The sequence below is a fragment of the Falco naumanni genome, chromosome 2 (assembly GCF_017639655.2).
Source record: "Falco naumanni isolate bFalNau1 chromosome 2, bFalNau1.pat, whole genome shotgun sequence".
Taxonomy (NCBI): Eukaryota; Metazoa; Chordata; class Aves; order Falconiformes; family Falconidae; genus Falco; species Falco naumanni.
This window is the reverse complement of record NC_054055.1, coordinates 27767094-27779275: the sequence shown is the minus strand read 5'-3', so window position 1 is coordinate 27779275 and position 12182 is coordinate 27767094. Positions and strand designations below refer to the sequence as shown.

Below are 12182 nucleotides of genomic sequence, written 5' to 3'. Positions count from 1 at the left end.
AGGCATTTCCTTGGATAAACTTCCTTTTAAACTTCTGGAGAAAGAAAAAGAAAAAAACAAGTAAACTTTTGCTTCCATCAAGAATGGGCCTTTTCCATCAAGTGTGCAAGTATTACTTTCCTATGGCAGAACTGCAAAATAAGTATTCAAGAGTGATAGTTCTTAGAAGACAGTCCTTCTTTGGTTCAAGCCACGAAGCTGTGATAACTCCATCTGTAGGTTGAAAAGGATCATGATGCCTTACATATAGCCTACATTAAACAGAAAGCATCTGAGGTATGATTATTTTTTTCTAAATCGGTGTAAATAAGACTGGTACAAAAATCCACATGTACACTTTCATGTTCATTCCAACCAGGCCTACTTTAGTACTTTAGCTAAAATTGATTAGGGATTCATTTAAATTGAACAACAATAAACTATTTCTAATTTGGAAATAGAAGTCCATGCAATAATTTGTAGTATTTTGATTACACCAGTGCATATTTGTGTAGAGGTAAGATTCAAAGCAGCAATGTGCCCTAATAAAATATTTGCTGTTAGAAATGACAAAACTTCCCCCATTTTTCCAAATGAGCTAAACAAGGCAAACCATCTCAAGACCTAATTCTTGAAAAACAATAGGGCATACCTTTGCCTTTCTCTGTGTTGAACAGACACAAAGAGGAAAAATACAACCCCACAGTAACTTCTGCACTTGTAGCTCCTGCATCGCTCTCAAAACTGGGGCAAAACCTGGAAGCAGGACACCGATCCAGTGTGGCCTGGTTGGCCTGAAAACGGTGCACAGTAGGACACAAACCCCTTCCGAGTTACGTCTGCTGTGAGCAGCCCTAATCATCAGCACACGCTATGTGAACCCGCTGAGGCACTGTCAGCGGCACCTGGTAACTAATGCCAGCTATGCTGGAAGCCAGACATGGAGGGAGACGTGGGATCTGCCCTCCTTTGTCACCAGAATCTTATTTATTTAATGTAAATGAGCATATATGGCATCTGTCACTTTGGGGTCCCAAATGATGGTCTGCCTTTCAAACAGTTGCGGAGTGAAGTCCATCGGTGACCTCCTGCAGCTTGTAAGGGAAAACCTCTGGAATGCACACATTTTCCAAAGTGGCCAAAGTGGACACCGGTTCAGAGCACGTCCCATCCGTGACTTTTGCAGGTGCCTCCCCCTAAGGGCGGTGTCCTTGGTGCCCCCCTAAGGGCCGTGTCCTTGCCTTGATCCCACAGACTGTCTTGCCCAAGCACGAAGGCCAAGGCCGCAGCAATGTAAGTGTCAATCCTTGTTAGATCTGCGGCCCAAGGAAGGGATGCGCCAGAAAGCCTGCCCGAGCGCACCGGGCGCCGGGAGGCAGTGAGGGGAAGAGGGTTCCCCGGCCTTGCGCTGCCGGGAGCCACGGTGCGCCAAGCCTCGGGAAACACAAACCAGACCCCCGCTTCCCCGCCGCGGCGGGCGGAGGTTGCCGGCCGGCGGCTGCTGCCGGGGGCAGCCCCGAGGCAGAGGCCCTTCGCCCAGGCCCTCAGCGGGGATAAGGGAGCGCGGCCAGCGCCGCGGTCCGCGGGCCCTGCTCCCGCCGCCACGGCCCCCGCCGCCCCCTCAGCACCGGGAGGGGCCCGCCGCCGGCCGGGGATCCCCGCACAGCGCCGCGGGACACCGCCCCCCGCCCCGCCCTCCGCCCCGCCCCTCGCCCCGCCCCGGCCGCTCCGCGGGGGAGGGGGGGAGCAGCGCGCCCGGCGCGGCCGTTAAAAGCCTTCCCGCCCGCGCACGCGGCCAGTCAGCGGGGTCGCCGCGCCGCTGCCGGGGCCGGGGGCGGAGCGCAGCGATGCTGGGGAATGGCTCCCTGAGGAACTGCTGCGACCCGGGTGGCAGGGGCCGCTTCGGCTTGGCGGAGCGGGAGGCGGCGGGTGCCCCGCGGCCCGCCTGGGTGGTGGCGGTGCTCTCCAGCGTCCTGATCTTCACCACCGTGGTGGACATCCTGGGCAACCTGCTGGTCGTCGTCTCCGTCTTCAAGAACCGCAAGCTCAGGAACTCAGGTAAGGGTCCGAGCCCCCGGCACCCGCCCCGGCGGCGGCAGGTGGCAACGAGAGCCCGGAGCCCTGCGGGCGCCCCGGTCCCCGCTGCGAACTGCCCTGAGGAGACCAGCCCGCTCGTGGTGTCCGGGCGGGCCGCCTGCTGGCGGCAGGGGACCAACGACCCCCCCTCCGTGGGTGCGTGCCCTGCGGTGTGCGCAGGGACCCCCAGGCACCCCGTCCCGGGAGCCCCCCTGGCGCAGGGCCCCGGCGCTGCCCGCAGCCCCCGCTTTGTCCTGCCCGGGGCGGGGGGCAGCGCAGGTCGGCAACTGGCGACCGGGGCACCGTGCAGTCCCTGTGGAGCTACTGATGAGGCGAATCGGTGCTACCTCGTTAACGTACCGGAGACAGAGCCCGAAACGGTCGGAGGAAGAAAGAAGAAACTTTAAAACTTGCTTAAGAGTACTTCCGAGGATGATGAGGTGCTGTGCATGTGTGGGAGCGCGGCTCTGCCCACGCTCCGGAGTCTCTCTCCATCGGCGTTCACAGTAGCTTTTCACGACACATCTTTCTTGTCTCCTCACCGAATATCCTTCAACCAGAAAGCAGCAAATAAAGTGGGGTGCTGTCTCCTGAATCGTGTCTATAGTTCTTTGTGTGTGCTAAAATGTGATTCTGCCTCTTCTCATTTGCTAAGCTTGCTTTCTCGCCTGTGCTGGGCTAGCTACACGTGTAACTACAAAACTCTAGCTAGCACCAGCTTCTCGGATTTGCCTGCCGGACAACTTCTCACCAGATTCACGCCTGTCCCGCTGCATGAGGGTGGCTCCTGCCACTGATGCAGCCGCCCACTGCCTGACGCGCAGCTGGGCGGCTGCTGGCACACCTGCGTCCGGCTGACGTGGGGTATTGCTGCAGGATAAGGTGCTACCCCCGCCCGAAATAGCGGTGTTAGCTACTCGGGTAGCACCGAGAAGTTCCTGAAAATGCTCGCTTCTTCGAGTCTTGAATGCCATCGTTTTGCGATGCGCAGGCAGGTCGGGGTAACAAGACTCTGCTGAGACCTGGATCGAGTCAGAGACGCGACGTCCCCGACGGGCTCTATACCGTTTCGGTCCAGGTCCGCAACCGGGAGGCAGCGGGGTGCTTCCCCGCCAACGGGAGGGAGGGACAGCTTGCTGACTGGTTTCTCCTGGGTGGTTTTTGGTTGTGGGTGTGTTTTTAACGGGTGTCGCTTCCCGAGCGCTCTCGTGTTTCACATGCAGTGAGTGACTAGAGCTGCTAGCTGGACGCTGGCACTCATTCGCCCTTGTTTTACATGAAGTGATGCTTAGGAACAGGAGTTCACAGAGGGATGAGACTTCCTCTCCCTAATGAAGGTGTACAGGAGTGTACACCTACACTCTACAGGTGTAACGGCAAGCGAGGGGTGCCGGCGGGTCCCGGCTGCGCGGGGCTGAGCTGTGACAGCCCGCGGAGCAGCGCCGGACTTGAGGGTCCCGAGGCGCGGTGCGGGTGGGCAGGGCAGGCTCGGGGCGCAGCCCTCTGCCTCCTACCTGGGCTGTGCGTTCAAGGGAACAGAGCCGTTCCCGAGAGTGGCAGAGCCTTACCCGGTGCCGAGCCGAGGAAGGCGCCGCACCCCGGGAGCGGGAGCCCTCCGTTCCCCGAGCGGCGCCGGGCCGGGAGCGGGCGTGCCGCCGCGGCGGGGGAGGGAGCTCCCCCTCGGCAGCCGCCGTGAGTCACCGGGATCTTGTCATCTTTGATAAGTGCCCTGAAGAATAACAGGGAGTTTCTTCTGCATAATTTCCATAAAGTTAAGTAACTTTTAAATTGCCAGTCTTTAGTTTTCCATCGGTGAGAGATGGCTCTTGGGGATGCAGCTGAAAGAGGAGTTTGGTAAATGTCCACAGAAGTCTTCAGAGAAAAATTCTTAAGGAGGGAGCAGAGTGGAACAGGACTGCAAACTGATGTGGGTAGAGTGATGGAGAGGCGGTGGAGAGCTAAGACAGTGCTTGGGAGCCCTTAGCCTCCCACCAGGAAAGAAGATGGACAAGCAGGTGTACTTACAGGTCTTCCTTTCTGAGCGAACCAGAAACAACATGTTCGTACTCACAAGGGGAGTGGATGTGGTAGTAAGTGAAGTGGTGAGGAAAAATGGCATGAAAGGAGTCAGGCTTTCAATAAGGGATGTCAGAGGAATGAGATGAAGCTGGTGGAATGGTCCTGACAAGAGACAGGGGATCCAGGTGACAGAAGAAACAAAGAAGAGCTATAGCACCATGAGCATTCAATTATTTTTGAAGGAGATAATGAGAGATTTTTTTTTGGTAAGGATGAGAGTTTGGGACTTCAAATCAGCCACAAGCGTATGAGGAATAAATTAAGCAGCTCTACCCACTTCTCTAGTACAAAGAGTAATCTTCCCTGCAGAAAGCAAAACAGGGCTTTAACATATTCCCAGGATATATCAGCACTATTCTGTCCTGGGCTTCACAGAGGAATCCGATAATTGCAAACAGTGTAATTATGCATCACTGTCCTTAAAACTAAAGCATGATCAAACCCAAATCTATTGTAATGCTGTTATATAATATGGGACACAAGAATGGAGTGAAATAAAATGACCCATTAACCTTTATGCTGGTAAGTATTATGCTCAGCAGGAGAGAAATGGAGAATGGTAGTCCCGTAGGCAGGTTCATTACCCAGTGCGCAGCATCAACTGACACACCGAGCGGAGGTATTTCCATTCATTTATTCTAGTTTGCACAAAGTAGGGAGCTGGGTGGTACCCCCGAATGCCTGGCTCACCCACTGCCAAAACTTCACTCTGTTTATACTCCGCAAGCGAAGGCATCAGCCTTCATTGGGTACAAGTTACGTAATTCTTTCATTACTTCGTACTCATTTTCCTATTTGTTAAGCAGTTCCCTCACTTCTTATGTTAATTAGTCCGCATGCTCAGCCTCCACTTCTTTTGGAGTCGGAGGGGTAGGGGGGTGGGGGGGCTCTTGAGTCGGTGGTCGCGATCTCCCCCTGCCGGAATTACTTTCCCCCTAGTTAGTGCTTCTTGTGGTAAACTTCCAGTCTGCTCGTTCATTCCTCTTGTGGTGGTACTTTCCTCGTTTAAACAAAGAACTTGCTGGCGCTCAACGAAGCGCTTAGCAGGACATACAAATATGCTTGTATCTTGGATTAACCATTAACAACTCATTTGCTCTAATTGTCTTAAAGTCAAACTACTAACAATGCATTCAATTTTAGTAATCGTTTGATTTCAGTAGAACTGGTGCTTTTAGAGTTTGCTCACTCACTCCTTAAACAGTGGGAATTTTGCCAGCCTTACGGCAGAAGGATTTTTTCATACTATACAGAAGCCTCTTTCCCACGTTTAAATTTGGTTTTGGTGGGGGAGGGGAAAACTTGTGAAGGCTCTTCCAAGAAATGCATAGTATAATTGGTATGAATCAACATGCTTTTCTTCTTACATAACTGCACCCAGTCTTTCTGGGAGAGGCTGAGCAACTTCTGATTCCTAAAAGTGATTTCATTTGCAGATACTAATGCTTTTATCACTTCTGACTGGGGAGGGGACTAACTTCGTCCAACACACTACAAAATTAAATAAAATTTTGTATATGGAAATGATAAAATATATTAGCCTGTCTTTCTATTTGAAATGTCAAATGTGTTCTCAATTTTCAAAAGCAACTATTGATTTTGGCCACCTTCAATTAAGGGTGCCCAAGTTGAAGGCAGCTTTTAAAGTGCTAAACTTTTGAAGTGATAAAGTTTACATATGCTCCACACCACTGCTGGATGGCCAAGTACCCTGAAGGTGCATTAAGTCAATCAAAACCACTAGACGCTTTTAAGAATATCAGGACACATTTGTATAGCCATAGCTGTAAACATAACATTATGGGCTAGGGTAGGAAGCACTTCAGAAGGTGGGAACTGGCAAGGCATCTCCCACAGGAGGCAGATAAAGCAACCCTTTTGTATTTCATGGTCATTAAAGCCAGCATAAAATCAGCAAGAGGTGAGAATTGGGTATTAACTCAAAGAGTAGCGAGGACTTGGGACCCTTTGACTTTTGGCAGAAGGCCTAGTACTAACCTTGGTGCACTGCCACAGAATACATTAGCAGAAAATGATATTTTTAGTGCGTTGTGTCACCCCTTTTCTCTCTACTGTTTTCTTTTCTATATATAACAGCTAACACAGTATGATGAGACCCTGATTTCCATTCGAATAGCAAAGTGCTGTTGAAACACAAATTAAATCAAAATGTGTTTCTTTTACCTGTAAGAACATGGGTGTATTTGCATGTTTAGTTCTAACTAATGTGCGTGTGAGTGCAGAGATGGACAGTACTTCTCAAATCTACATTCAGACAAAATGAAAACTTCCTGCACATAGAATTGTAATTTTGGTAGTCGTCTGTCTACTAAATAAACATGTTCAGCCATATAACCAAGTCTTGTAGTTTTTCCATGCTATTTCCCTTTCCATAACCTTTGCTCTGCATCTCTGTAGTATAGTTGAGGGTATGTTTTCTCCATTGTTATATGCTGGTTTCAGTTATTCTTCATCTCTTTGGCCACACTGGGGTTTTTATTTTAACTTTATGCTTATTAGTTGCTAATTTATAGTGGACATTTTAATTTGTAGAACTATAATGGGCATTTAACTTGGATGGATCATTTCTCTACCTGGTGTGAACTCTTGTGCCCTTTTAATGGACAATGAACATGTATTTACCTCTTAACCTTTGTTTTTCCATGGTAAGCGGGTCAAATACTTTCAGTTTTCTCTAGTTAACTAGGCTCTTCGTTTCCCTGATTGTTTTAGGCCTTTCAGCTCACCTATCCCAGCTGAAATAATGTCTTGGACAAGAGAAAACTGAACTGTTCACAGTGATGCAGACGAAGTACCACCAATACCTTCCAGAAAATAATATTAACATTCTATTCTGTTCTGTCCTTCCCTGGATGGACAAAACAGACATGGTATGCCCTGGAGCCACATTTTCCCTTTATGCAATAAGATCATACATATGACTCTTCTTTGTGCAGTCACTTGCAGCTCTTCTTTTTCTTTTGTTTTCAGTCCACACAATTATTATTTCTTCAGTACCTGACCTCATACCTCATGGTATTGTACTCCATCCACTTTCTTTTCTTTTTATCCTCAAGGAAAAAAAGATCTTGACATTTCCCTGTATCAATGTAGGCTCTCAACTTTGTATAATCACAAAATTTCATTAGTTCTCTTTGTGTTTTGTGACATAATGCTTCTGAACCAGACAAAATTAGTTCAATGGAGGTTAACTCCCTCTGGTCCAACAGTTTTCTTTCATCACCATCCAGGCAGTGGTAACAACAGACTGTGTGTGGTACCCTAACATATGTGCTTATATCAGTTGAGAGCAACCTCCCAGGTACAGAACATCCAAGTCCAGCTTTTATTAAATAAAGATGACCAGATTAGTTGGTATGGCCACTTTGTATAAGCTCATGTTGAATTCTTTTCCATTTGTCTTTCCTGCATCTTTAATTTTCCTTTTCTTCCAAATTTGTTTCTGCATCCTTAACCTACAGTTAAGATGAGATCAAGAAGCTCAAGGATTTGTCGATTCATTCTTCCTTTGCAGCCGATTCATCACCTTAAATACAAGTGCCATGTTAGCACATAGTCTATGGGAGATGAATCTTCCAGAGGTGGCAACGCTGTTTTAGTTTTCTCATTACTCCCTGACTAATTGTTTTTATGACATTGCTAGCACCATTCATGCAAAAAGAAATGGCAATTTTGCCAGCACCACAGCAAGGGAGGAAGAGATGGGTAGTAAACTGTGAGAGCACCACAGCTGCAGGTGAGTCACGGCAAAGCTGCTTTTTGGGATGCATGTGGGGAGCCAAGCTCTGTGCCACAGCCTGAGAGAAATCAGGACTTCCCTACTGGCAGTGAGGACCAGAGAATACATTCAGCCCATTTTTACAGGTCCACACATAGCTCTCTGTCCTTTCAGAACACATGACACTATCTCTGAGATAACAGATGTTAACAAATTCCTGCCATCAAGTATAGCGTAAGTCTCTTCTCCCACATAACAAGTGATAGGACTAGAGGAAACAGCATCAAGTTGTGCCAGGGGAGGTTTAGATTGCATATTAGGAAAAATTTATTCACTGAAAGGGTGTTGAAGGATTGGTAGAAGGCTGCCCAGGCCGGTGGTGGCATTATCATCCCTGGAAGTGTTAAAAAAACCCATAGATGTGCTTAGGGACATGGTTTAGTGGTGGACTTGATGATCTTAAAGGTCTTATCCAGAGTAGGTGATTCTATGATATTCAATCTCTCTGACATTTTTGCTTTATTGTAGATATGTTAATTCATCACATGCCAGCCGGCCTTGTCACCCAACCCACTGTTATTGTCCTTATTAAGAACTGCAGCAAAATCTTTTTCAGACCAGCAGGAATTTTAAGCTAATATTCAGATTCAGATTCCCCCTTCCCTTGTAACTCCTCTTTCCTTTTTCCTTTTGTTTATGTGGTGAAAGGGCATTTGATTAGTTTTAGAAGTCTTTGCAAAGCCAATGAAGTTTAGGGTCTTTGTCAGTTCCTGGTTTATCATTTTTTTTGCTCTCTCTAGCAGTTTTCTCTGGTGGGCGTATCTTTTCTTGTTCCTTCTAGCCTCATTTTTTGCCTCTGCTATCCTTGCTGAGACAACTTTTCCTCCAGCTAGATCTGGAACTTCTTATATTTTTTCCCTATTTTGGATGCAAGTTCCAGAGAATATTTTTGTATCTTCACCATGAAGAAATGCCAAGCTTCCTCCACATTCAGGCCCCTAAGCTTCTCAATACAGTTGACTTCACTTTCCTAATTAGCTTCTTTTGTTTATAAAAATGTGCAAAACTTCTTCTTAGTTATGTATGTTTTGTTTATTCTTCTATTTAATTTAAACAAAATAATCTCATCTGCTTTCAACACAACCTTATTTTCTATGACAGGCTCTTCAGGGATGTCTTTGTTCATTATCTAAACAATAGCCAGGATGTGTTGGCAAATAGACTCTGTATTGAAGAAATCTACTGGGTGGATGTCCAGTACTCAATGGTCAGCGTGTTTATTACCTCCTTTACAATGCTAGGAACTGCAGTGTCCCATCATTAAATCGTTTCCATTAGTATTTACCTACTAAAATAGAGGTGATCACATCCTACTGCAGGTTTCTGCATGCTTCCTTGCACATTGTACAATTTTTCCCCAGTGTAATTTTGGTTTTTAAAAGTATATTATCCTCTTTTTTTATTATTATTTTTTTTTTAGGTTTTTTTTTCTTTTTATGAAAAGTATACCTTTCAGTTAATATTTTTCTTCTCTGATCATTGGTGCAATTCTATTCTAACAGAATTATTTCCATAAAGTTTGATTTTAATTTCTCACTGGTTTTGGATCCCCTATGTTGTTGCATAGGTTCCTGGCATTTTTTTACTGCCTCTACTGCTTTTTAAATTTCCACTTCAGTCAAACTCCTCAGTCTTTGAGTTTCTATTTTCTATATTTGTTGCCACCACGTTCCTGAAGCCAAAATTCCCCCTGCCATGGGTGTTAAATGAAGAAACTATGTGGTTCCTTCTCAGGCCCTCCTCCCTTCTCTCAATTTCAATTTCTTTTTTATTCATTCTGCCAGCTTGGATTGCAAGCTGGTATGCCACATGCTTAGGTGAAGTCTGTCCATGAAGATATGAAACCTCTTCTCAGAGAATACCTCCAAATGATCAATACTCCAAGTCTTTGTACATCACTTCTGGAATTATTCAGTCATGTTCCCATGACTCATCTCATACTTCTAATTACACTTCTATTCTCTTCTTGGAGAGGAAACACAAGTAGTTCATTACCAATTCCCTCCCCTTTGCTGTGAGACTTAGTTCAAACAGTAACCAGCTGGGAAAATAAATCTTCACAGTTACTTATAAAATAATAACTTTAAAGTTTATTAACCTGTTAATAATTCCAAAAGTAGGAGAGCAAAATGAAAAGCCAGTATTGTTCATTTGCAAATTTGGAAAATTAACAAAGGAAGTATCCTTCAGTGAAAGGAAGGAAACCTTGCAAGTAAATTTGGAAAAAGTGAAAATCAAAGACCTAAGAATGTTCTAGATGAGAAGAAATCTAAAGAATATAAATTTAGTAATATGGAATTAGAAAGTTTGTAAGGAAATTATAGGCCTAAAGGGATTGAAAGAAACATGCAAAAGTACAGAAACATAATGAACGAAAAAAATTATGTCTGTATCACTCTGCATCACAGGGAATCCTGAGGAGATAAACAGTTTCTTCAAAAGCAATAGGAGATGGCTTTATATGACACTGTGTATAAAATAGTGGATAGCCTTAGAGAAGACAGACTAGAACAATCTTTTTTTTCATCATCTGGAGAATCACAATGCAAGACCAAGGACATGTTCAACATAATTTGGAGATGGAGAATACTAAAATAGAAGTAGTTTTCTGAAATGCTAGGTAAACTGTGGAAGTCAGGAATTTGGTAAATTTAAATAACTACTGACTCTTTTAGGAATACTTTGAGTGTTCAAAGCCATAATGGCTAGTGCTACCAAAAACTGGAGAAAGTGTGCAATATATTAGTGGCAGGTGTAAACCAAATTCTAGCAACTAAGGATTACGGCAAAATTGCAATCTGAGGCAGGTTTTTCTACAGCTATAGGGTACTTTGTATCCTCATTCGAAGCACCAGGCAACACCACATTGGATGATAGCTTTAAACCAAAATCTTGTTTTCTCCTGTAGAAGAGTGATCAATTTGTTTGTAAGTGAGTAGGAAGTATATTGCCAAGATCAGCTTCAAGACACTTTTACTTTGGAATATAATGCTAAATTCTATACCACTTGCCAAATGGAGCTGTTGGTGCACTTTTAGAGGAAATAGAATGATAAGCGTTTAGTTGCACTGGAGGACTATAAAAGTTTTCTTGAACTTGTAACGGAAGAATCTAAGGGTATATTTATGTTGTGTATTTCATTTGGCACGAGTCCACTCTACCCATGTTCTGAGTGAAAGAAAAACCGAAGGATGATGTTAGTGTGATGCTTTGCCTGCAACCCATACCCAGGCTCTCCATAGGTCCAAGTCTACCACAGTCACACAGTTGTGGTTTTTTTCAGCTCAGAGTATGAATAAATTTCCATTCATATCCTTGAAATAACCAATGCAAAAAACCCCACAGATACAGGAAATTATAAGGACATCTTAGTAGCTGTAGTATGGCAATTCTAATGTGTCTTAGCAGCACTCCCTTTGCTGCCAGCTCTCTCCTGGACTCTGGACTGGCATTTCTTTTGCGAGACTCACTGACTGCTCATATGAGGCATGACCTCCCTGCAGTAGAGCTCTGTTCTTGGATGGATCAGCAGAAGCAATTCAAGGATTCGTGGTGCTCTTTGACATAATCAGCCAAAGAGCAAAGAGACCAAATCCACTCACAGAGAGCCAGGACAGCTTACTTTAAAAAAGTAATTTTTTCAACTATTCTTAGCATATGTATATATTCACCAAGTGACTTGAACCAGTCTATTGAGGATGTTATAGGAGACTACAGTCATCTTATTAAATCAATGCTAACCTGTTCTCTGCCTCTAGGAGGAAGTTCTACTCCAATTCAAATCTATTCTGAGTACCAGTATCCTCAGATATGCTCCAGACTTTAGCTTCATAGAAGTTATCCTTTACAAGCACATATTGGCACCTTGACATAAGCTGTCAAATACTCCCAAGAATATATATAAAAACAGCTGTGTTATCCTGAGCTGAAAAACAAAACCAATTTTTTTTCCTTTGCGGAAGGGAAGAAATGCTATAGGAATTTTCATCTTCCTAAAAATCAGTTTGAGTGTTGTTCTAGTTTTTAGACTCCCACCTTGATATGGGCATGAAAGAGGTTTCCTGACAGAAATATGTCTAAATCAGTGTGGGTGCAACTCCATTGTCCTCCTTAACTTTGGAATCTTCTGGTTTACTTTTGGTCACAATACTGATAAGGGCTGAGCTATATCAGAGTCAGTGTTTTCCTGACATTTCAGATGTGTATGGGACAGTCATATCTTGACATGACAACAGATAACAACAGCCTA

The 12182-nt window shown here is 45.2% G+C and overlaps 1 protein-coding gene across 2 annotated transcripts in view; it reads left to right on the top strand.

The window, feature by feature from the left end:
* The first annotated feature begins 1789 nt into the window (after window positions 1–1789).
* Window positions 1790–12182, top strand: part of MTNR1B (melatonin receptor 1B) — a 30317-nt gene continuing 19924 nt past the window's right edge. The window contains exons 1-2 of one of the 2 annotated variants that reach the window (XM_040583931.1): window positions 1790–2037; window positions 2236–2600. In XM_040583931.1, the coding sequence (XP_040439865.1) occupies window positions 1827–2037; window positions 2236–2462 (438 nt within the window). In that variant the 5' untranslated portion in view covers window positions 1790–1826 and the 3' untranslated portion in view covers window positions 2463–2600. Of the gene's footprint in view, window positions 2038–2235; window positions 2601–12182 lie in introns of those variants that run through there. The other variant, XM_040583930.1, reaches the window with a different exon arrangement.